This window comes from Eulemur rufifrons, chromosome 23 (assembly GCF_041146395.1).
Source record: "Eulemur rufifrons isolate Redbay chromosome 23, OSU_ERuf_1, whole genome shotgun sequence".
In the NCBI taxonomy this organism is placed as follows: Eukaryota; Metazoa; Chordata; class Mammalia; order Primates; family Lemuridae; genus Eulemur; species Eulemur rufifrons.
Genome location: NC_091005.1, coordinates 242,280 through 266,550, shown reverse-complemented (window position 1 = coordinate 266,550; position 24,271 = coordinate 242,280). Strand labels below are relative to the sequence as shown.

General features: G+C 68.5%; 1 protein-coding gene across 1 annotated transcript in view; it reads right to left on the bottom strand.

Moving 5' to 3' along the window:
• Window positions 1-24,271, bottom strand: part of PIEZO1 (piezo type mechanosensitive ion channel component 1 (Er blood group)) — a 46,042-nt gene that overhangs the window by 9,338 nt on the left and 12,433 nt on the right. Inside the window, exons 2-23 of the mRNA XM_069456610.1 lie at window positions 15,271-15,366; window positions 11,415-11,537; window positions 10,667-10,709; window positions 10,378-10,510; window positions 7,475-7,634; window positions 7,162-7,375; window positions 6,890-7,061; window positions 6,739-6,810; window positions 6,573-6,666; window positions 5,708-5,808; window positions 4,945-5,205; window positions 4,173-4,284; window positions 3,895-4,073; window positions 3,639-3,787; window positions 3,374-3,556; window positions 3,015-3,124; window positions 2,726-2,886; window positions 2,456-2,632; window positions 1,842-1,967; window positions 1,553-1,753; window positions 985-1,189; window positions 369-473 (exon numbers count right to left, since the gene is read on the bottom strand). Coding sequence (XP_069312711.1) covers window positions 369-473; window positions 985-1,189; window positions 1,553-1,753; window positions 1,842-1,967; window positions 2,456-2,632; window positions 2,726-2,886; window positions 3,015-3,124; window positions 3,374-3,556; window positions 3,639-3,787; window positions 3,895-4,073; window positions 4,173-4,284; window positions 4,945-5,205; window positions 5,708-5,808; window positions 6,573-6,666; window positions 6,739-6,810; window positions 6,890-7,061; window positions 7,162-7,375; window positions 7,475-7,634; window positions 10,378-10,510; window positions 10,667-10,709; window positions 11,415-11,537; window positions 15,271-15,366 — 3,177 coding nt within the window. The remainder of the gene's footprint in view (window positions 1-368; window positions 474-984; window positions 1,190-1,552; window positions 1,754-1,841; window positions 1,968-2,455; window positions 2,633-2,725; window positions 2,887-3,014; window positions 3,125-3,373; window positions 3,557-3,638; window positions 3,788-3,894; window positions 4,074-4,172; window positions 4,285-4,944; window positions 5,206-5,707; window positions 5,809-6,572; window positions 6,667-6,738; window positions 6,811-6,889; window positions 7,062-7,161; window positions 7,376-7,474; window positions 7,635-10,377; window positions 10,511-10,666; window positions 10,710-11,414; window positions 11,538-15,270; window positions 15,367-24,271) is intronic.

Genomic DNA, 24,271 nt, shown 5'->3' with positions numbered 1-24,271 from the left:
TGTCCACCCATCAGCACTGGCGCACGTGATGTCAGCGAGTGGGTGTCAGAGTCTGAGGGCAGGGCTCGGTGTACATGTGCGGCTTGTATGTGTGCCTGCGTGTCAGAGCACGTGGGCTGACGTGCGCCCAAGTGGCTCAACACGGAGCGTGGTGCTGACAGGTCCCGTGTGCACACACGAGTCGGCCCCTCAGTCCCCCGTGGAGGGGCCTGTGGGGAGGAGGGTCCGCCGTGGAAGGCCCCTAGCTGGGGAAACCCCGGACTTGGACCTTGCCGGCAGGGTCTGGAAAACCCGTCCCCTCGCCGGCCCACGGCACAGCCCTCGTGGCCCTGCAGGTGCCCCCCGGGGGTGGCGGGGGTGGCACTCACTGAAGAGGTTTGTGGAGTTGGGGGCCCGGAAGAAGTCAGGCAGGTACAGCCACTTGATGAGCGCGGAGTTCATGGGGATGGCCTGGCTCCAGCGCCACGGGTAGTCTGTGGGGGACGTCGGGGGCGTCAGGCCTGTGGGGCCCCAGACAACTGCCCCCCCGCCGGCACTCTCACGCCCACTCACACTTGAGTCGAGAACTTAGGGAGCCAGCGGTTCCAGATCATTCTTACAGTATGTGTTTCTCAATATAAACTGCACCGACCCCCCCCCCAGGGCGCGTTCGACTGGGGCCAACCAACACGTCCCAACCTCAGGGCGGCTCAAAACCACAGGCCGGACTCTCAGAACGTCAGGAGAGACAAAAGGGGCCGGGCAGCCTGGGCCGAAGGAGACGGAAGACTAAATGCGCATCGGACTGGCCCCGTGACACAGGGGGACAGCGGAACGGGCACCGCTGTGAGGGTGGGGCCCCCTGAGCGCAGAAGGCCGTGGAGAGCGTGACGGTGATCGGTGGGGGCTGGTGGGCTGTGGGGGGAGGGGAGGCCTGAGGGGAGCCCAGGAGGGCGGGCAGGAGCCGGGGCAGACGCCACGCCCGCCAGCCCGCAGTGCGCTCACCCATGCACAGGGCCGGGGGCACGCCCAGACACAGCAGGTACTGATAGAGCAGGAAGAGCGTGAGGAACAGGCAGTAGTTGGGCCAGAGGCGGGCGATGAGCCGGCGGTGCCGGCGGGTGAGGATGACCACCAGCCAGCAGCCGTGCAGGAGGACCATGAAGTTCATGCGCTGGCCGATCACGTTCACGGCCATCAGGAAGCAGATCTAGGAGGGGGGGGGTGAAGGGGAGGGGCTGAGCAGGTAGGAAGGGACCTTCCAGGCCCACCCTGCCCAGGCTCTGGCCCCAGGCAGCAGGCTCGGCCCTGCCACACGGGGTGGGGCACCATGGCCCCGGCCGCCTGCCTGTGGGCTGGAGAGACTCAGCACCCCTCCCCCACACGGGGGGAAACGGAGGCTCAGGGGGGCAGGCTGCACGGCAAAGTGAGACCCTAGCCCGGCCTCCCCTGCCTGTTCTCAGCACCCACACACCGCAGGGAGCCCGAGGGTGGGGAACCCCCCTCCCCCCTCCCCCCTCCCCCCCCCCCGTGGCTATTCCCTGGCCGTGGCTATTCCCTGCCCTAGCCTCACCTCCAGCCCGAACTTGTAGAAGAAAAAGTTGATGAAGTACTTGAGGCAGCTGAGCAGGTCGCGGTCGAGCCACTGGCGGGTGCCCTCGGCGCACACGGCCTGGGCGGGCAGCGGGGCCAGCTGGTGCTGCCGGCGGTGGTGCTCCTGGCGCCGGTACACCACGGCCTCGAAGATCAGCAGCAGGAGGATCTGCAGGTGGTTCTGCGGGGGGGCGGCTGGTCAGGGCAGTTGGGCCCGCCCGGCCCGCCCGCCCCGCCCGCCCCGCCCGCCCCGCCGGCCCCACACTCACCTGGATGTAGCCGAGGTTGGGGAAGCCCTTCCGCACCCCAAACCAGTTGGCAGGGTCCACGGGCCCCCGGTACAGCACGGACTGGTTGATTTCTGTCGCCAGCAGGTTGGTGCTGTTGGGGAAGGGCTGGCGGGGGGCTTGGCGTTAGCACCCGTGCCCAGGCCAGACCTGGCAGGTGGGGCAGGTCTAGGCCAGACAGCAGCTGCCCAGCCAGGGACGCAGGGCTCAGCCTCAGAGCCACCTTCATGGAGAAGGGTCTGGGGCTTGGGAATAAGAGCCATGGGGCCAGGAGAGGAAAGAGATGGCCAGGGGGAAGCGGGACAGCCCCCCCCCCCCCGAAGCAGGTGCCGCTGGCCTCGGCCAAGTCAGGACACGCCGCTAACCATGAGGACACCTTCGTGTTGGGGGGTGGGCCCTGGTCCTGCACACAACAGCTGGAAGGACACCTCCTCCAGGAAGCCCCCTCAGCCCCCCAGGGGACAGACCCTCTATGTCCGTTGCTGGCCCCCGCCCTGTGCTGAAGCAGCAGCCCCTGGTGGGGCTCGAGAGCTCGGAGCTGCCCGGACCCCTCAACTCCCACCCTGCCGCCGGGCGGGGGCCGGGTGCGGCCGTACCTCAGTGCAGTTGCTGGAGTAGCGGTGGGGGCTGACGACCTTGAGCTGGTACAGCATCTTGCACACGATGATGATGCAGGTCCACACGGTGGACAGGCAGGAGGCCATGGGCCGGAAGCGGGGGTAGGGCAGGGCGAAGGCCCACAGCGCCACCAGCAGGAGGTTCATCACCGACACCTGCGGAGAGGCCAGCAGGGCAGGCCGGGAGTGACCCCTCACGCGCCGGAAAACGGAGGCTTGGGGGACAACCAGTGTCTGCCACGCGCGCACCTCCTTCAGGGCCACCCAGACGGTGTACAGGGCCACCAGCTTGAAGACGTGCAGCTCCAGCAGACGCCGCACCAACACCTGCACGCGAGTGAGGACATCCGAGAAGCCGGCCGCCAGGTCCAGCAGCCGCTCAGCCACCAGGCCCCACTTGCTGGCTGTGCCTACGGCAGGGGTCGGTGAGCGGGAGGCCCAGTCTGTGCGCAGAAGGGCTCCCGAGGCTCCAAGGGGACCCGGCCATGCATCTGCCGGGTGGGGGCTGTGCTCCGCCCCACCCCCACTCCCGACTCACCCTCAGGCGCTTGCGTAGCCGGACAGAGGCCGGCCGAGCTCAGCCCCTCAGCCCCGGGTGCCTTCTCCTCCTGCTGCTGCAGCAGTGGGGTCCCGCTCGTGGGGTCCTGCCTGGGAGGGTCCCGGAGTGTCACTCCCCATGGGAGTCCCGCCCTCCCTCCCTGGGCTCCCGGGGCTAAAGTTAGCCCCGGCCTGCTCGCCCCTGGCCCAAGGACCCCTGCTCTGTGACTCCCCGCCATGCCTGCTGCAGGTACCTGTGGCCCGCCCAGGCCGACAGGGTCAGCTGAGGTCCTGTCCCCACAACCTCCACGCTGCCCCTGGCCCATCCCAACCCCACCCACCCCGGCGGGAGGGCCGCACCTGCGAGCCCAGCGTGGGCGGCGGGCGCGGGGCGGGGGCACATGCTCCAGGTCGGTGAGCCGCATGAAGGGCCGGTGGAAGTAGTGCAGCTGCAGGATGCAGGCCAGCAGGAAGAAGCCGGGGATGAGGATGCTGGAGAAGAGCTCGGACACGCTGAACTGCTCCAGGCCCAGGTCGCCCAGCCTGCGCGAGGGGCGGCGTCAGCGTCAGCCCCGGCCTGGGGCAGCCCCATCCCCACCCCACCCCCCACGCCCCTGGAACTCACTGCTCGTCTGTGAACCCCGTGAGGTTGCGCCAGTACGTGGGGAAGTCCTGGAACTGGAAGGTGTAGACGGCCACGAGCACCAGCATGGTGTAGGCCACCACCAGCCACCAGAACACCTTGAGCAGCTTCCGCCACAGGCTGTAGTAGACCTGCGGGCGGCGGGGGCACACGGTGAGGGCGCACGGCGGGGCCGAGGGGGGCAGCGTGCAGCGGCGGGGGACCCCCTGCCCCAGCCCTACCCTGTCCCCGGGGGCACCTGGAAGAGGGTGAGGCAGAGCAGGAAGAGGAACATGTAGACGATCTTGTAGACAACCAGGCGGCCAGCGAAGCTGACCACGATGAACATGCCGGCGCACACGTAGATCCAGTACTTGGCGTACACGCCCTGCACCAGCTTGCCCAGGCTCCGCAGCAGCGTCTGCACCCGCGTGGGCTCTGCGGGCCGAGCGGGAGGCAGGGCGACGTGTCGGCTGCAGGAGGGCACCTCCCCGCCCCTCAGCCTGTCCCCAGCCCGTCCCCAGCCCCGCCGCCCACCTGCGTCCGCCGTGGTGACCTCCGTCAGCTCGGCCGCGGCCTTGCGTCCCCGCAGCAGCTTCTCCTTCACGAACTGGCGCAGCAGGAGCCAGAAGGTCAGCGTGTAGAGCAACTGGGATGAGCAGGGCGTCACTGTGTCACTGCGGCTGGGGCCGGGCACCCCCCACGGCCAGGCCAGCCCTCCCGCCCCCGCCCCTGCCCCTCCAAGGCACGACCGCCCTCTCGCTCACACCCACACGGGGCACAGACGCATGGGTTTGCACGTCTGCATGGCCATAGGTCCACATGTACACGTGGCCATGTTGACACGTGGGCACACACATCTGCTCACACGCATGTACACACGAAAAGGTTCACCAATATCACATGAGATACAACCCAAGGGCCTCTAAACGCATGACAGATGCTCTGGCACACGCCTTCCCCGTACAGGGACACACGGAGCCCCGTGAACACACAAGCTGCATGAGTCGCTGAGGGGCAGGGGCTGGGGGTGCTAACGGGGTCTGCGCCAGGCAGACGGAGGACACCCCGACACAGCATCCAGGGACACGGGGACGGTGCCCGTGGCAACACAAGGTCATCCATTCATTCACTCAACAAACACTTGGGAGGGCGCCGGGGACCCCGTGGTGACAATCAGACCTGGGCCTGCTCTCCCGGAGCTTCCCGTGTGTTGGGCAGGTGACGCGGGCAGAATGGCATCCCCACGGTCACCAGGCAGAAACCCAACGCGCCGGCACACGCTCCCAGGCTGGCAGGGGACACTCACCATGGCGCCGAGGTCCAGGCAGGGGTAGCGCGTGTGCTCCAGCCCCAGCTGGCGCAGGCTGACCGGGCCCAGCGTGGTGGGCAGCTCGGGGCGCAGGTCCATGGCCCACACGTAGCGCAGGCCGCACAGCGCCAGCCCGTACAGCAGGATGCAGGGCGCGCACAGCACCGCCAGCTGCCGGCGGCTGCGCACCGTCCAGATGAGGCAGGCCCAGAGCAGCAGCACGAAGGTGAGCCAGCTGTGGTAGGTGATGCTCCACACCTGGGAACAGGGTGGCAGGGTCTGCACGGGGCCCACCCAGCCCCGGGCACGGCTGCCCAACCCCCAGAGCAGCAGCACGAAGGTGAGCCAGATGTGGCAGGTGATGCTCCACACCTGGGCGCAGGGTGGCAGGGTCTGCACGGGGCCCACCCAGCCCCGGGCACGGCTGCCCAACCCCCGGAGCAGCAGCACGAAGGTGAGCCAGCTGTGGTAGGTGATGCTCCACACCTGGGCGCAGGGCGGCAGGGTCTGCACGGGGCCCACCCAGCCCCGGGCACGGCTGCCCAACCCCCAGAGCAGCAGCACGAAGGTGAGCCAGCTGTGGTAGGTGATGCTCCACACCTGGGCGCAGGGCGGCAGGGTCTGCACGGGGCCCACCCAGCCCCGGGCACGGCTGCCCAACCCCCAGGGCGGCAGCACGGGACCCAACGCATGCACACGCGTGCATACCCACACACATGCACGCGACCTCCCAACGCTCACGGAGAGCCCAGCCCCTCACCATCATGGCGATGAGGGCGCACACGTAGCTCTGCTCCATGAGGAGGTGGCCCAGGCCGTGCAGTGGAGACGGCTCCCTCGGCTCAGCCAGCCTGGGGCGCGCTGCAGGGCAGGGGCAGAGGTCAACTTGACAGGGGACATGCCACAATCCCTTCCCACACCCGACTGTGCCCTGAAATTGGGTGGCGAGCAGGAGCAGGGCAGCAGGGAGCCGGGCCCAGCAGACGGCTGCGGTGGGCGCCAGGCAGAAAACACAGGACAAGCCCCAGCTGCTGGGCCTGACGCTGTTCCTGAAGGTGCCGTGTGACCTTGGCCAGTCCCTGAACCATGTCTGGGCCTCGGTTTCGGGGGCCCTGCAAGGACAGGATGCGCAAGGTGCCGTGACCCCCTTCCACTCTGCGCACGTGAAAACCCTTGGGGCGCCCACTCCCCAAGCTGGAGGCTGCATTTGCTTCACTTAGAAACAAATCACAAAATGGGAATCGAGGTTCAGGGTAAAGCAAACGCCCAGATAAAGTCCCCAGCGTGACATGGCCAACACCAAGGTCCCAGGCAGGAGCCTCCTTGGGCCGCTGGGCCATCTGCACCCACCTCTGAGGGACCAGCCCAAAGCTGAGCAGGTGAGTCCTCTGGGGAGGGGTTGGGAGACCCCAACAGCGCCCCGTGGGGTCTCAGGGGTCAGCGACGTGGCCACACGACGGCCCTGGACAGCCCAGCAGGGGCAGCGGGTGGACAGGCTGAGGGGACACGCCAGACCACCGGCGGCCGCCAGGGGGCAGCACTGGCCTCGCCCCAACACTGCCCATGCCATGTGTGTCCAAGGAAGCAAGTGGCCCTTGGTGGCCCTCGGTGCGCGTCATACTCACGGGGCCGCCGTCGAACAGGGGTCTGGCCGGTCAGGTCGTGCACGATGCAGCTGTCGGCATCGCTGTCGGGCGTCGTGGGTGTGGGTGCCGTGTGCTGTGAAGGACCCGTGCGTGAGCAGCCGTGGGGGACAGCCCCGGGGACCCCCACCCCCACCCGGCTCCTCACCTGCGCAGCCTCCCCGTCCTGGGGCCACGGGTCCAGGTCGGCCAGCTCCAGCTCCCGCTCCGCGTGCGCCGTCTGTGGAGACCAGAGTGGGAGCTCGGCCCTCGCCCCGGGAGACCCCGGCAGGCCAGAGGCGGTGCGGGCAGGGGCTCACCTGGGCAGAGGGGCGGGGCCCGCGCAGCTTCAGGAGAGAGGTCACCGTGTAGTACAGCAGCAGCAGGACCCCGGGGCTCACGTACACGGGCCAGTCGTGGCCGGCATTGAGGATCAGTGCGTTGGGGCTGGAGCAGTTGGTGGGGCCCACGAAGTCCTTGAGACCAAACACCCTGCCCGGAGAAGGCAGGTCACCGGCCGCTGGCCTCAGGCTTGGGCCTGGCCAGCCAGGTGGGACCAGGTAAGAGGACGGGGCTGCGTGGGTCACCTCACCTGGCCCAGATGCCTGCAGGCGGGAGCAGGGCCTGGGCGAAGGGCGTCTGGTAGCAGTAGAGGCAGATGAGGTGGCCGGCGCCAAAGCAGCCCACGATGACGCAGAGTGTGCTGAAGCCCAGAGGGCTGATGGGAAAGTGGCAGGCCCACCAGGTGCAGATGGCCAGGAAGACCAACAGGTAGATGCTGGAAAGGGCCGAGGGGTGGGCGATGCCTGCGCGCGGGCAGAGGGTGGTCAGGCCTGGCCGGCACCAGTGAGCCCGTCTCCCTGGCCGCTGGGGAGCTCCCCGCCCCGCCCTGCCTCGGCGGGTACCTGCCAGCGCGAGCAGCATTATGGCCAGGGTGCGCCCCACGGCCACCAGCAGCCAGTGGGCGGTGACCCGGAACCGGGCGGCCAGCCGTGACCTCTGCTTGGGGGCTGGTGCAGCGGCTCCCTGCAGCCCCGCTGGGGGGCCTGCGTCCACATCATCGTCCTGCAGAGGCCACGGGCAGGGTGAGGGAAGGTGCCGGGCACTGAGGCCGCCCCAGCCCCTCCCTGCCCAGCTGGGGGCCAGGGGAGGCCACACCCACAACTGCCCCCACGGCAGGGCCTGAGCTGTCCTCCAGCTGCCGCGACCTTCCTACTTCCTCGCTCGACTTCATGGGCCTCGCGGGGCTTCCTGGAGGCAGCCTCCACCCTGGCCCAGCCCTGGCACACGGACACTGACAGGTGGCGGCTGACCTCGGACCGCTGCAGAACACCTCACGTGTCTCTGTCTTTCCCCCCTGTAAACCACGCAGCCCCAGAGAGCAGACCCCACAGATTCCCACGTGGCTCCCCAAAGCCCCTTCCCGGTACAGTCTGGCCCCTGAGAGCTGGGTCCCAGAGGGACCAGCTGAGGATGCCCCACATCACACGGCCAGGGACAGCCGGACCCCGAGTGCACCTGTGGGGCCCGGAGGGGGGCCGCTGTGCTGGGGGCCGGGGGCTGCACTCCTGCCCTCCCCGGCCCCCTGGAGGGGACCAGGTGGCCGACCACCAGGAGGAAAGGGATGGTCCCTGCTTGGGGCGGGGAAGCCCCGTTTCCCCAGCCCTGACTAAAGGTTTCCCGGATGCCGGGAAAGCCAGGCCGTGGGGAGGAGCAGACTCTGTCATCAGGTGCCCGGCCCGGCTGCCAGCAGCCCGGCGTGCCAATCTGTGCCCGTGGCTTTCCAGGTGCCTGGGCTGAGAGCACAGGCCCTGGAGCCAGATGGCCAGTCCCACCCTAGCCCTGACAGTCGCCTCTCGCTGTGTGGCCTTAGGCAGGTGACTTAACCTCTCTGAGAGCCTGTTCCCTGTCAGACAGGGGATTGGACCAAACAGGAGAGGTGAACCCCACGGGTCCTACCCTCACGGGCTACCAGGACTGCAGGGGAGCCAGGGACCCAGGGATGTCCGAGCAGGAGGGGCCCAGGCCCCCTCTCCGAGACCAGCGCAGCAGCTGGAGGCTGGGTCGTGCCGCTCACCCCCAGGGTTCGCCCTTAGGCCCCCGTGCGAGTTGGGGGCAGGGGAGGCACCTGCCACTCCCTGCTGGCTGCGGGGCGGGGCGCCAGGCGGGGGCTGGGGCTGGAAGGCCTGAGCTCACCCCGCCCACAGCCTGGCCCCGGCCCTGGGAAATCTGGGAAGGCGTGAAAAATGAGTGAAAAATGAGCGTTTCTGGGAACGGAAAGAACAGAGGCAGCTGCTGGGGGAGGACAGGTGTGAGGCCCCCCTAGCAGCCACAGGCCCCCACACCGCGTGGGGTGCTGCAGAGCACTCCCCCAGGCCTGCTCGCCTCCCCCTGCAGCCGCCTGGCCCCTCGGAGCTGCGCACACACCTGCGCACGCACACACCTGCGCACACACCTGCGCACACACCTGCGCACGCACCCAGATCGGGCCACCGCGTGCACACTGAGGCTGCCCCGTGGCGTGTGGACATGGCCCTGCCAGGCAGTGGCAAGTGTGTGGCAGCCTCTGGGGGCTCCCAGTTCCCGGGGTCAGAGCCGTGGGTGCCCGGGTGGACCCCTCACCGCCTCGCCCTGGGTCGGTCCACACCGGCCACCTTGCCTGGCAGGATGCTGCGGTCCCCACCCCCCGAAAGTGGCCGTCCCAGGCTGCCCAGTGGCCACCAGGAGACCCTGTGCTCTAGGGAGGGGGCCAGCCCCTGGCCTTTCCTGGCAGGTATGTTCCAGGAAGCCCCAGTCACATGCCAGCTCCAGGCCCTGTGTCCTCATGAGGAGGGGGAGGGACCCCACAAATGCCTGGAAAGGCTGCTGGACGTCCGGGCCCCGTCTCCACCTCTGAAGTGGGGCACAGCCCCATCCTGTGGGAGGGGGACAGGGACAGGAGGGACAGCAGGACTGTCCTGCAGGCTGAGTCGCCCCACCTGACCTGCTGTGGGGCCTTGGGGAGTCCCTTCCCCTCTCTGGGCTCCTCTGGAACGCAGATCCATGTGCCTGGCAAGCATCAGCTGTTTGGCAAAGGGACACTGGTGCAGGGGTGGGGTGGGAGGAGCCTGTGTTCCTGGCACTTCTCGGGCAGGGCGTCTCTGTGCCAGGACACCAGGCAGTCTCACGTCCCGGCTGAACCCAGGGCAGCCGTGTCGGGCAGAGGCCAAGCTGGGGTGCGTGGGCAGAGTAGGCCCCGACTGGGCTCGTGACCTCTGCCCTCGTGCAGGGGCAGGGCGTGCCGAGAGGGCCCCGGCTCACGCCTGACCGTGACAAGCCGCCGGGGGCCCAGAGATCCCAGGGCTGGACCTTCCCGGTCTGGTGGCAGCTGAACGTGCCGCCGCCTCGCCCTCCAGGCCGGCCTCTGACCCGGGCCGTGGCTCCGGGGGCTGCGGACACTCACAGGGGCTCTGCCGCACCCCCGGCCTGTGAGGCGCCCGTGCCCAGGCGTCCTCTGACAGAGACTGTCTCCCGGCCCCAGGGTGCCGACTGTGTGGGCCCCATGAACCCCCCACGGGCCCTAAGAGCACAGACGCTGCCTTGGGGTCCGAGGACGTTTCCGACCCGAGATGCAGGCCCTGCAGGACCAGGTCTTACATGGCCGCGACCACCGCCGGGGCCGCGACCGTCTCAGCGCCTCGCGGTCAGCACATACGTACAACGAACGGGCCTACGTTCGTTTAGAATGAAAAGTCCTCAAAACAGCTGGGACCACAGCTCCCGAATGACCTCCCGACACCCAGGGACCCGGTGGCCCACAGCCCCTCACCAGTTCGTGCGGGCTCTGCCGGGTTTTCCGCGCCAGCCGCCCGCAGAGACCCAGGCAGACGGAGGAGACCACCAGGATGCCCAGGTCGGGGGCCACCAGCCGGATGGTGTTGGGAATGTCCCTCAGGTCCAGCCTGTGGGGGAGGTAGAGGGGGTCAGGCCAGGACAGCAGGTGCCGCGGGAGGGGGCGTGGAGGGGACCCCAGGCCAGGGGCCGAGAGCTGCTGTACGGCTCCGGGGCCTCCCTTGAGCCCCAGGAAACGCCCGAGGGAGGCTGTGACGGGGTCTTACCTCGTGACCCCCACGTGCCGCGTGAGGTTCTCCCACGGGCCACCTGCAGAGACACGCACGGGAGCCTGGATCAGGCGGGGAGCGCCGGGTGGCTCAGGTTCCTGGGCCACAGCCCCTGGGAACCGAGGAATCACAGGGCCCGGTGTCTGCAGGGCACCCACGACTGGTCTCAGATGCCGTTACTGACAGGGAAACTGAGGCCCGGCCAGGGAAACGGGGGCGGAGCAGGGAGACCGCGTCTTGGTCTCAGAACAGGCCCTGGCAGGGGCTGCCGGCCTCTGGCGCATCTCCTGGCTTTGGTTCTGAGCGCCAGGGGGACGCCTGGCACGGAATGAAGACGGGACACGGGGTGGCACCTGCCCGCCCGTGTGGCAGAGCGAGCTGCCGGGCTCCCACGTCTGAGGTCGGGTGCTGTCGACGGAGCCGGCAAGGCAGGTGCCACCTGGCGGCACGGTCTGCAGGGTGAGGGCCGCCAGCCAGGGCACCGCGGGAGGCCGATGGAGGGAGGGGCTCGGGGCCAGGGCTGCCCCCGGGCCTGGGGACGGCTGTCCACGGCCCGCATGGCCAGCCCAGGCCCGGGCGCCATCGGGGGCACTTGACTGGGTGCTCAGGGCCCCCCCATCCCGGCAGCCCGGGTGAGCGGGGCCTTCCGGGGGACCCGGGGTCGCCACCATCTAGCCCTGGAAGCACACCGGCTCCTGACCCCAGCGCTGCTGCCCCGCACCCGCCCCGCCGCGCGGCGACTCACAGCTGGGTCCCAGGAGCTGGTCCAGGCGGGGCACAGTGCGCAGACATATCTGGAAGGTGAGGTGGGCCACCAGGAAGAGGAGGCTGAGGCAGATCAGGGCCCGGAGGAGGCGGCCCGTGTGACCTGCGGGCAGAAGGGTTGGGGCTAGGCGGGTGTGCAGCCCGCCAAGGGCACGGGGAGGGGGCGCCCGCCCGAGGCCTCCACTTGCCACTCGGCCCCGGCTGGGCCACACCCACAGGGTCTCGGCAGGTAGGCCGGCCCCAGGCGCCCAGTGCAAAGGCCCTGCGGTAGGAGCAGGGGCAGTGGGCCTACAGGGGACATTCGGGCCACGGCCACCCTGGCTACTGTGGGGCCCGAGCAAGGCCAGAACCAGCGGGAGGGAGAAGAGGGCTCGGTGGCAGCAGGCCCGGCAGAGCCAATCCCGACCTGGGGACGGTGGGGTGGCTGCACGGGAAAGCCCCTCCCCTGGTGGCTGGCGGTGGGGGGTCCTGCTTGGCCCTCACACTGCGCCCGGGCCCCTCAGTCCCTACCGCAAACCCACGGGGCCATTATCACTCCATCTCAGGGAGGGGGAAACCGAGCTCAGAGCACTGCTCGCGGTCGGACAGCTGGAGACGCGTTTCCCTGCCCAGCCCCCCTCCCCGGGGCCCGGCCCCCGGGGGCTCCTGTCGGCCTCTGTGCACCAAACCCAGAGCTGGGGAAGCCCGGCAAGGCCAGGGGGCCGCAGGGCTGCGCTGCCACCTCCTCCCCGAGCCCCAGAGGGAGCAGCTCCCAGCGCATCCCCCGCCCCACCCGGCCCCTCCAGCCCGGCTCACAGTGGCTCCTCTGTCCTGGGAAGGGACAGAGCGGGGGCTCGGGCCGGGGACCCACCCATGGGCCCTTGTTCCTGGCCCACTCGCTGGCTGGTGGGAGGAGTCTGGACCGGGCTCCCTGCCCCCCACCAGGCCAGGCAACCCCACCCCCATCCGCGGCAGGGGAGGGGCCCAGCATGGCACCCACCCACCCCAAGGAGCAGGGCTCCCACTCTGGGGCCTCAGACTGGGCAGGGCTCTCGGGCAGTAGGAAGGGGGAAGCCCTGGGGTCCTTCCAGTTGAGGGGGCATCGCAGAGGGCGTGGTCCACACAGATCTGTGAGCCCCCCAAAACTGCTGCTCAGCCTGCAGAGGCCCAGGGCACCCCAGCCCTCAGCACTGGCCCGATTCCAGCTGCCCCACATCCGGATCCTTCCAAGCCCCCCACTTGCTGGACTCCCACCCTGCACCCACCCTCAGCTGGGGAGCCCCCTCGGCAGAGCTGCCGTGTCCTGATTAGCTGTTTGCAGACAGCAGGTGAGGGCGGAGCCTGGTTCCTGGGGTACACATGAGGGCCCCCGAGTCTGACTCATGGGGTGGGCGTGTGACCAGCCAAGGGACCCTGGGTGCCACCTGTGGAGAGAAGGGGCCTCCCCGCGTCTGAGGCCACACGCTGAGGGCGTCCAGGCAAGTGGGGGCCATACAGGGAAAGAGGGGACAAATGACAAGTCTGAGCCGTGAGCCCCAGCAACAGAGGAGCGGCTGGGAATTCTGGGACAGTCCTGGAGGCTTCCCAGGTCTGAGCTGGGCTGAGCTTGGGGCGGGGGGTGTCCGGGCTTTTGAGCTGGAGGACAGAGTCCGCGCCAGGCTGGCCGGGGACTAGTGAGGCTGGGGAGGGCGGCAGGGCCCCCCTGCAGGCCCGGAGGGGGCGGCCTCAGAAAGGGTTTTGTTCCCAGGCACAGAGGGAGCTTCCTCGAGCCTCGGCCTGACCAGCAGGGCTGGGAGCTGACCCCACGGGCCCACGCCAGCTGCCCAAGCCCCTGGCCGACCCCTGCCCCCCACTGAGCTCAATCCCTAGCCCCCGGGGTCAGGCTGGCGCCTACGTGGGGACCGGCGGGCAGCGTCAAACCTTCCCCCAGGGCCAGTGCCAGGGCTGGCAGCTGCACAGCCGTGAACCCGCACGGGCACCCACCACACTGAGGCCTCACATCTTCCTCCCTCCTGCCCAGAAACTCCAGGGAGCATCTCTGTCCCTGAAGGGCCTCTGAGGCCGGACGGAGGGGCAGGAGGAAGGACAGGAGGAGGGACAGGAGGAGGGACAGGAGGGCCGGGCAGGGAAGCTCCCCTCGGCTCCTTGCCTGGCCGGGCACCTGCGGGCCCCTCCTCTCACCAGGGGAAGCGTTTCCAGTCTCACCAGGGGGGAAGTATTTACGGGACAAGCAGCTAAAAGCTGAGGGCCTGGGACACACAGACCGGCTCTGTGAGCAGCAGATGGGGTGGGGGCGGCGGCACACACTGGCCACACTGGGAGGGGTCCCGGCCGTCCCAACGCGGTTCCCCGCCTGCTCTCCACACCCGAATTCCACGCGATCCCAACAGCGCCCAGCCAGGAGGGACCCTGAGGGTGCTCAGAGCAATGTTGGCGGTCCGGGAGGGCATGACCTTTCACCTGTGGCTGGCAGGATGAGGGACCCCAAAGACGTCCCCGACCTAATCCTTGGGCCCTGTGAATATGTGACCCCACCCAGCAAAGGGATTGGAGGTCACGGAGGGGACTGAGGCGCAACCCAGCTGATTGAGAAGCCGGCGTGGCCGCGGCGTGACGTGGCACAAGGCCACTGTCCGCAGGAGGAGGCGGGAGTGAGGGGCTTGAGGAAGACTCCGTGATGGCTGCTGGCTCTGGGGGTGCAGGGAGAGGCCACAACCCGGGGAGCCTCGAGCAGCTGGGAAGGGGAGGAGATGGACACCCCCCCCCCCCACCCCGCTGCCCTGGGACTCCCCAGTGTCTGACTCCGGCGCTGTGACAGGGTCCGTGTGTGGTTTCGGGCCGTTCGGCTGCAGCAGCAGGAAACTCGGACTCGCCCCAGGCCCCCAGCCAGCCAGGCCGCCCTGCCCAGCCCCCCAGGGGCAGTGCCCGTGAGCAGGGGGACCCTCGACGGGCCGGGCAGTCTGCCCAACCTGGACCCTCCTCGGCAACTTCCCACGCCCTCCTCTGCCAGGGCGGGTCTCTCGCTGGGGGCCGAGCTCCCCGAGGACCCTCCTTTAAGCCGCTGGCTATTCACCCTCCGAACCACAGGTCCCCAACACGGACGCCTGCTGTCACTAACAGCTGGCACAGGGGGACGCAGCACCCCTGGAGCAGGTGACAAAGGCCCGAGATGCAAGTCCCCTGTCACCTGGGCCGCAGGCCTGACTTGCAGCGTGGGGGCCCTGCCCCCGCCCCACGCACGGACCCCGAGAGCCTGACGGAGGCCTTCACTCCCGCTGTGCCGGGGCCTCAGGGGCTGTGGCCTCGGTCTCTGTGCCCCTGTGGACGAGGCCACCACGCCTGGCTTTCCTACCACCATTCAGAGGACAGAGAAGAGGGAGACAGAGTCCCGGCCCCAGCTCAGACCCTGAGATGGCCCACGCTGTGCCCGGCCACCCATACTGCCCGGCAGGAACAGCTGCCACGGTGACGGCCTTACGGGTCAGCCGGAGCCTGGCCAGGCAGGGGGGGTGTGCACAGAGCCTGCAGTGACACGGGGCCAGGCCACGGCGTGGGGACCTGCCTCCTGGGGGGACACCCGGGGCTGCTCACTCCCTCTGGCTTCCCAAGGGACACCCCTCCCTCGACGGGTGGAGAGCCGACCCCGTGACCCCAGCCTGTTACCTTCCACCTCGCCCTGTGACACTGAGCTCGGGAAAGATCCTGAACCTGGCCTTGGGTCTGTGCTGAAAAGAAGCCACCGCGGGACCCCGCCTGTCACCCACAGCCGTTAAAACCCAGTGAAGTTCGCTGCCCTGTGGGTTCTTGCCTCAAAATCTGCACCCCCTTAGGAACACGGGCCGGGGCGTCCCGCTTACCTCGGAGGCTGCGCCGGGTGGGGCCCGGGAACCAGGGCAGCAGCAGCAGGAACAGCAGGTAGACCAGCGACAGCGCGTTGACGCGGAACAGGCAGGCTGCGGAGGAGACGGGCGTTAGCTTGGGTCAGGTGGCCGGGGACAGCCAGCCTCGCCCCGGAGGACAGCGCTGCCCCGCGAGGCTGCACCCCTGCACGTGTGCGTCCCTCTCCCGGGACGCAAAGGCCCTCGCGCCGTGGCTCGCTGCCGCACACCCTCCGGCACCCTGCCTGCTCCCGGCCGGGGCTTCCGAGGTGCCTCCGTGCAGATGCGTGTGGCTCTGACGCTGTCACGCGTGTGCTCTCCCGCACGCCCAACAGCACAAGCACCTGCCCTCCCGCGGGGCACGGAGGCTGCGGCCAGTTTCCCACCTGGCAAGATTCTGTCAGTCCCGGGAGCTCTGACGCACGCGGGGCCAGCGGGTCACGGTGTGGCCTGTCACCCTAACGCCCCCGCCCACCGCAGCACCCACCGAGCGGGGCTCCGCGTCCACACTTGTGTCTGTCCCGGAGGGAACCCGACAGAATCACGCGGTACAGAGCTCCGCGCCCGCGCCGGGGCCTGGTCAATGGTCTCAAAGCCTGAGCCCCCACCTGGACCTCCCCTCGCGCCGGCCTGACGTGGGGTCCCGGGAGGCCGGGCCCGTCTCCTCCCAGGGGCGCAAGGCTTGTCAGGAGAGGTGGGGTGGGACCCGACGGGGGCTCGTGGCAGGGGGCCTGGGGGACCACTCAACCCCTCCTGCAGGCCGGGGAGGGAGCTGACTCGGGGACGGGAGGCGCCAGGAAGCCCGTCGGTCGTCCCCCTGCAGGGAGAGCACAGGCCGGGCAGGGCGTCTGCTAGGCACAGAAGGGACCAGGGCGGCAGAGCTGGGCTTCGGGGAAGGAGCCGAGATGCAGCCACGTTTGTCCGTGACAGTGTCTGGGTTAGGGCTTTGCACCTGCCCCGAGCTGCCCAAACACGGGGGGCCCACACGGCCCCTTCCCCAGGCCCCCCAGAGTGAGGGGCACACCCTGACTTCCGGGGGACACGGCTCACTCCGCCCTCCCGTGCGAGAAGGAAGGATCATCCTGTGGGTTCTGCCGGCCCTGGTTAGACCCCACTTGGCTGCCACCAGCTGGGAGGCCGAGGAGGAGGCGCCACGGCACAGCTCAGACCCCCGTCTAAGCAAGACCCCGGCTGCGGCTCCCCCCACCCCAACGCCCAGGCCCAGCGTGTGGCCAGCGGCCCCCTCCCCAGTCTGGCTCCACGCGTTGTCTGCCCCCATCCTGGGGCGAGAGCCCCCCTGGATGGCTCTGGGGGACCCAGGCCAGCTCACCATAGCCCCCAGCACCAAGTCCCTAACCCCAAACAGCCGCTCAGAGAACGCAGCTGGGAGGTGGCACAGCAGGGAGACCCTCGGCCTCCGCTGGCGGCTCCACTGGACCCCGTGGGAGGGTCGTCAGGAGGCCAGAGAGGAACGTGGCCTGAGGCGCTGGACAAACTCAGTAAGGGGGGCCCTTCCCCCATCCCCAGAAAGGAGGCGACACTGAGGAAGCCACCCACAAGAGGGGGACTCGGCTGCCACTTCTTTCTGGACACACAGCCGCCCCCACCACCCCACGAGTCTGCTCTAAAGTCGGGGGCCCCTCCCCTCCACCCCTACCCCCACCCTCAGAAAGGAGGCGACACTGAGGAAGCCACCCACAAGAGGGGACTCTCCCTGCCATTAACACACCAGCTATAGCGATCAGCTCAACTCTCCTAAATCTGAAGTCTTCCAACAATTATATGTTTTCATTAAAAAAAAATCAATCCGGCCCGAGAGGCGGGAGGAGAAGCATTTACGGCAAAGGCTTCCAAAGTTCCCTGTGTTTCCAGCCCCGCGCTTCTCCCCAGCCCCAGCCCCGTCCCCGGAGAGCGGGCACCTCCCGCCTCATGCCAGCCCCGGAGAGCCGCCCGTCCGTCCACCCGTCCCTCTGTCCGAGTGACTGTCCCTGAGGACTTTTCCGCAGGTCCTGCCTCGGGAGCTCGTGGTCCAGCCAGACACTGAACAAGTTCGAGTGCCCAGGGATGGCGCAGGACGGCCATGACAGGGCCCTGGTGTGTCCTGGAGCAGGGGGACAGGGGACAGTCTCGGAAGACCAATAAGGTCTGGAGAGGGATGGTGGTGACAGTTGTACAATAATGAGAACGTACTTACAGCCCCTGAGCGGCAGGGGCAATAGAGAAACAGCCGTGGACACGCGAGACACAGCGGCTGGCGCAGAGCAGGGAACGTGGGCACGGCCTTCACGGCCACCCCAGTGCGGGGCCACGGAGGACGTGGAACCCCGTGTGTCATGACACGAGTGCTGGCGTGTGCCCCGCAGAGCCACACCACCGGGCTCAGGCCCGATCCCGCCCGACTGTCAAGATGACCACAGACAAGCCCACGTCCTCCTCGGCCTCGGTTTCTGTGGCTGTGAAGGGGGGTCGCAGCTGTCCCGGCTGAGGTGGCTGCGGGGACGACAGTGCCCGGCACAGAGTGCGGCAGAGCGAACACGCACCGGCCTCTAAGGCGCCGCCGAGTGACACACACGCTCCGCAGGACCCCTTCGTGTAAAAACTGAAATTAAAACGAAAACAAGCCACACGTCTGCGTGTACGTAAACACGCAGCGCGGCCCAGGAAGAGCCACCCGAGCTGGGGTGTCACCTTTCCAGGACAACGTTTTCACGCATCGCGGCAGCTACTGACAAGTGAACTGACCAAAAAGAGCAGGCCTGGCGGGAGGGGACCAGCGAGAAGCCGGGGTCACCTGGCCCAGCCTTTCCTGCCACAGCAGGGGACAGAGCCTGGCGGGACGTGAGTCATCTGGGTCCCCCAGGACCTGGGCGGGCCAGCACCCCGCTGGACCTGCCTTCTGGGCCAGTCCACCGACCACACGAAGCGCGGAGGAGACCAGGAGGGGCAGCGGCTGGGGGCTGGGGTCCCGGTCCGAGCCCAGGCCACCCTCCCCCGCCCGCCGCAGCTCCCGGCGCTCCCTGCCTTATTTGGCTTGGACGAGAAACCCGTAAACACTTCTGCGCTAGCGCTTCTGCCAGCGGGTGGGGCCGGGCAGAGGGAGGAAGAGGAAGGGAGAGGACGTGGCACACGGGCCGGGCTGCCGCTGGCTCTTTCCTGCCCCTCACTGGAGCCGCGGGTGGGCCTGGCCCCACCTGCCCCCTGCCCCACCGAGGCAGAGCACAAACCCCAGACCCAGAGGGGATATGAGGCTCAGGCCACTCCCCCCTCTCTGCAGGGTGCTGGCCCGGCAGCCACGGGCAGGAGGAACCGGCCTGTCCCGGGTGTCCCCTGGGCTGCCTGATGAGGCCTGTGGCCAGGTCCAGGGGGACAGCGTGGCCCTTGGAGAGGGGGCAGGGGGAGCCGGGGGGCTACCCTGAGGCCCAGTCCCACCCTTGCCAGTCACACGGCAGCCGCACCAGGCCTGCCCTCTGCATCCCCCGAAACTGCTCGAACCCCACCCGCTCATCACCTCGAAGACCCCGGGCGGGCGCTGAGGCTGCGGCACCCTCCCTGGGCACAGTCCTGGCTGCAGGGCCCCCACCCCACCCCACCCCACCCCCACAGTGGCGGGGCCGTGTCCACGGGCTGGGCCTTCCCAGGGCGCTAGGCAGTCACTGAACTTCCCAGGGCCGTCTCCACCTGCCCCGTCCCGTCCCGTCCCGTCCGTGCTGAGGACGGGGAGGCCCCTCCTCTCCCCTCGTGGATGGAGCAGAGTTGAAAGAAACGGCAGGAAAAGCCGACCCCCGCCCGTCTTTACAGCCACGCTGCAGAGAACGGTTTCGGCCCTCACTGTTTACAGAGCCCGAGAAACCATCCCTTCCTTTCCAGGGAGACACGGGGTTTGGCTGAAGCCAACAGGGACGGCAGCCAAAGGGCGGGCACGCGGGCTGGGGGCACCCAGGGCGGGCGCAGGGGCGGCAGGAGGAGCGAAGGGAGCACTTGGTTCCCTACTTGGAGCCCGGCCGGCAGCCTGGGCCCCGAGGCACTTGCAGAGCATTTCATTAGCACAGTGTCAGGAAACGGGGAACGGGGTTCTGCAGCTTGTCTGACCTGTGCAGGGCCAGGCCACTGCCGGGCTCCCCCGACACGGGCCTTGTGGAGCCCCGGGTGTGGCCGCGTGGGCTGGGCACAGGGGCCCCAGACCGGTGGCTCCCGTCTGGAGAGCCGGGCCGACCCTCCCCTCCACACTCAGCCACAGCTGCTGGTGACCGTCAGAGGGGTTTGCAGGGTGGAGGGGCCGTCTACAAACCAGGTGACCACACAGGGACAAAGGGACAATAGACCCCAGCTGCCCACCACCGTGGGGGAGGGGACCAGGGCACGGTCCGAGCGTCCTGTGGGCACCAGCCTCTGAGACGCTCACGCAGCCCAGGGGGGTGACATCATCGTGCCCATTTCACAGATGAGCAGAGCGAGGCTGTGGGGAGTCTGCGCCCCGGGGCGGGCCGGCCGCTGCAGCACCTGGACCCACACTCCCCTGCCTGGGACGGTGCCGCCCACGGGTGCCAGGGAAGACTTGGTGGTGCTGACCAGAGCTGCTCCCGGGGCCATGGCAGTGGCCTGAGTCAGAGGTAGCCTCGGTGACCACTCACAGGCCTCCCGACGGACACAGCCTTCCCGTCCCTGTCCCCGCCCCGCGGCAGGCGTTCGCTAGCCAGGCTGGGACGGGCAGGGAGGTGCGTCCTGCGTCTTCCCCAAGGCTGCCCTGACCTCCCGCCCAGCCCTTCCCACTCGGGCCCAGTGGCCGCACACAGGGGCAGGGACGGGAACAACGCCCTGCCCAGCTGGGAAACGTCCCCTGGCTTTGGAGCCCAGGCGGTTCCACCCCTTCCTCCAGGGACCCCCCCATAGCCCGCCAGGCCCAGGGCATGTCCCTCCCCAGAAGACACCCCACGGCAACACCCACATGTGGAGCCTGCGCTCTCCGTCCGTGTCCCCCGACCGGGACCCCACACCCCTCCACAGTGGGCTGGGGCCTGGTTCCACCCTGCTGGGCCCGGCTCCCTGCGGTGGGGCTTCCTGTCCAGCACCCCACGTCCCCAGGGCCAGCGCGGGAGGAAGCCCCGCCTTCTCTGGCAGCCACCTCTGCAGAATGACCAGCCAGAGGTCAGGCGGAGCCAGCCCCGTGCCCCCACCGTGCCCTGGGTGGGAACTGGGCCCCGCAGAGCCCAGCTGAGGGAGGGGTAGCCCACAGCCAGCTGGTGACAGCAGGCTTGAGACCTGGCTTCCTCCCTGCAGCCACCATGGGACCCCGGGGCCAGTGACAGGCACCCTTGGGAATGTGGGGGGCTGGCACCCCCAGAGTGTCCAAGGTCAGCCCTGTCCACGGCCCTCACCTGGCCTGTGGCTCACTGCCCGCCAGGATCCCTCCCACTCAAGACCCCCGGGGACAGGCAGGACCACTCCAGTCTCAAGGACAGAATGTGCCCAAGGAGGGCAAGGGGCTCTCATTGCGCCACTTGTCAGTTGGGGAAACTGAGGCATCGTGGGCCCAGCCGGGGTGCCGGTGTGGACACTGTGACCTCTCATGGCTTCCTCTGTCCTCCTGGACTCCGAGCCCCCCGCGAGGCCTGGCGGGGAGAACAGGCTGCCGGACGCCGGCTCCTCAGCCCAGCAGCTCCCCTTTCCCAGAAAGACTCCTGTGAAGATGCTGAGCCTGGACGCCTCCCTGCCACGCACACGCCACGCACACGCCATGCACACGCCATGCACACGCCATGCACATGCCACACACATGCCACGCACATGCCACGTAACCCCACATGTGCCCCGCACACACCATGCACACACCCCACACATGCCCTGCACACACCACACAGATGCCCCCCACACACCATGCACACGCCACGCACACGCCATGCACACGCCACACACACCATGCACACACCCCACCCAGAGAGCACCCGCACGAGCAGCGCCAGGTCACAGGGCTCAGGCACCGCCTGAGGGAGCAGGCGCTAACGGCCAGGGCTCGGCCCACCCCGAGGGCGCAAACCCAGGCAGGCTGGGCCTCGGGCACCGGGACAGGCCTGGAGCTCCAGGTTATGATTCAGACCTGCCAGCGCCCAGCGGGTGAGCCGTGGGCTGCGCCCTCCCCTGGGACCAGCCGCCTCGAGGGCCACTGCCCGGGCAGCGGGGGGGACCTGGCTCCCCTGGAAGGGGCCGTGCTGGCTGCCCGGCGTGAGCAGCTCCTCGTGACGGGGGTGGTCACAGACAGAAGCTGGTGGTGAGCAGGGCGGCTCCAGACCAGCAGGCAGGCACTGCTTCTCCTCTAGGACCCTCTGTCTCTTCATCTAGAAGGTAGGGGTGGCAGTCTTGGCCCTGCCCTCTCCTGGGGTGACTGTGAGGATCTGAGGCAGGGATGGGGCGTTTCCTGAGCAGGCAGCGGGGGGGATGAGGTGAGAGGGGGTACACCGACCTCAGGAACCAGAGTTCACTTAAAACTGCAGAAGCTGCTGCCCACCGAGTGCCCTCGTCCCCCGGAACTGTGGCCAAGGTCTGGTTTTGGCCGACGGTGCGGTGAGGCCGGCTCAGGGCAGCCCTCGGGTCCCAGGCAGCAACTGTCCCTGACACCTTCTGGGAGGCCAGAGAGTGGACGGCACATTCCAGAAGCCTCTTGGACCACAACGATTAGCACCGAAGGGCTGATGCTGAACGCTGGGTAAACAAAGTCCCCGTGACCTGGAGCCACTCCCGCCCCCGGCATTCCAGGCCAACCGAGGCGGCGGATTCCTGCAGAGGCGGCCCCATTCCAGGGCACCTGAGGAAGGGTGTGGAGAGGTCTGCAAACCAGGGGACAGCTCTCGGGGCTCTGCGAGGCCCGTCACAGCCATCCTGACCCAGACACACACGTGACGAAGCCACACCACGAGGCTCTCCCCGAACCAGGGCACAGGGCCCACCCAGACTCCCACCTCGTCCTCTGAGGCTGTGGAGCAAGCCTGGGCGCCCCCGGACTGACCGCCAGACAGAGGGGACCCCCCCACCTCGGCAACAGCCCGACTCTGGGCTGCTCGGGCCCCGGGGGGGGGGGCAGCCACCTCCGTCCCTGCTCTCCCACTGGGGACACCTCCATGCCCAGGCTTTGGAGACGAAATGACGACCATAGAGTTCTGACCCCAAGTGACAGGCGGGGTGGCTGGTCTGCCGGGGTCGGGATGGCCATGAAGCCGGTGACGCAGAGAGGTCCCCAGGGTCCCTCCCTCGTCTCCTGGGGGCCAAGGTGGACGATAACCAGTGAGCACTAGAGAGTGAGTCCAGTGCTGAGGGACGTCTTCCCACGGGGGACACTGGCGCTGGGCCTGAGGTCAGGTGCCACCAAGGGCAGGGCACGAGGCATCATCCCAGCAGACAGGGTCCCCTCAAAGACCCTGTGAGCAGGCGGCAACGTTCCCCATCGCGCCCCTGATGTGCCCAGATCACACGGCCCCCCCTGCAGAGCTGAGGACCCGCCGTGAGCCCGCTGGGGACAGGTGGCCCTGCGCACTCCCAGGGAGAAGCCGCTGTCCCCTCCAGTGACTGCCTAGAGACCCGGGAGGGAACGGCGCGATTCCTCTGACTCAGAAGGAGCAGGTCACGTGACCACCCACCAACACCTCCTGCCTCGACCTGCCTCCGGGGCTCGACTTCGCGCCCACCCCCGCTGGGCAACCTGTGACCTCCCTAAGCTACGACTCTGCTCACAGCACACGAGGTTGGACAGCTGTCCCCCGGGCTCTCTGGGGGTCCTGTCTCCCCCACGGGGACGGACACTGGTGTCCACCAGGGGCCTCACGAGAGCTCTGGCTGCTGAAAACCTTCCGGCAGCTTCTCCAGGGCCAGCCCGGGCGCATCCGCTGCCCACGTCTCCTCGGCGGCTCTGGGCTCCGGACGGGAGGCCGGGCGCTGCCTCAGCCCCACCCCGAGACCCAGCCGCTGGCAGCAGCCTGTGTCTCGCAGCCTGTCCACCTGCCTTGTGTCCCAACCGGCGGCCCTCTGGGGGCCTTCCCTGGCACCTGCGGAGGAATGTGGCTTGGCCACCTGCTGCCTGTGGGCGGGGAGGGGGCAGGGCCCTCGGGAGGCAGCCGGGTCAGGTGGGGGAGGGGCGGGAGCCCTGGCCCGGGGCTGGCACAGGGCAGAGAGGGCAGCTGGGAGACATCTAGGTAGGCCACTGGGTCATCTCCGCGTATTTCAGCAGGAGGCTGGTGTCTGGTCCTAGCTCAGCCCCTCCAACCCCACGCCTTGGGTTCCCCTTTGGTGAAATGGGGACAATACTGGGGCACCTGCATGAGGACCATCTTGTCCCCCAGGGATGGCCACCCCAGCAGCACTGCCCGCATGTGTGACCAAGCCAGCACCTCGCCCACCTGCCATCTGCATTTCAGAGAAGGGGGCTGAGGTCCAAAGACCTGCCCAAAGGCTTGGAGCTGGGACGGCAGACGTCACAAGCGCGTCAGCACAGGGTCTGTGTTTTTACAGTGGGCAGCGTGGGTGCTCCGGTGACAGCCTTCGGGCGGGGCCTGAGGGCGGATTTCATGTCAGCCTGGCTGGGCTGTGGTTTGGTTAAACACCAATCACGACGTCGGTGTTTTTCAGATGAGATTTACACTAAAGCCGGGCGCGGTGGCTCATGCCTGGAATCCCAGCACTCTGGGAGGCCGAGGTGGGAGGATCGCGCGAGCCCAGGAGGTGGAGGCTGAGGGAGCTGTGATGACACCACTGCACTCCAGCCTGGGCGACAGAGCAAGATCCTGTCCCCTCCCCACCCCCACAAAAACACTCAAATCTGCAGACTGGGAGTGAAACCCTGTCACCCTCTGGAATGCAGGTGGGCTTGTCCGACCAGTTGGAGGCCTTGAGAGTGAAGTCCAAGGACTCTGGGGAAGGAGGAGTCCCCAGACTGCAGCAGAGGAACCCGGCCTGGCCCCAGCGCCTCGGAATGTGGATCTGAGCGACGTCAGCT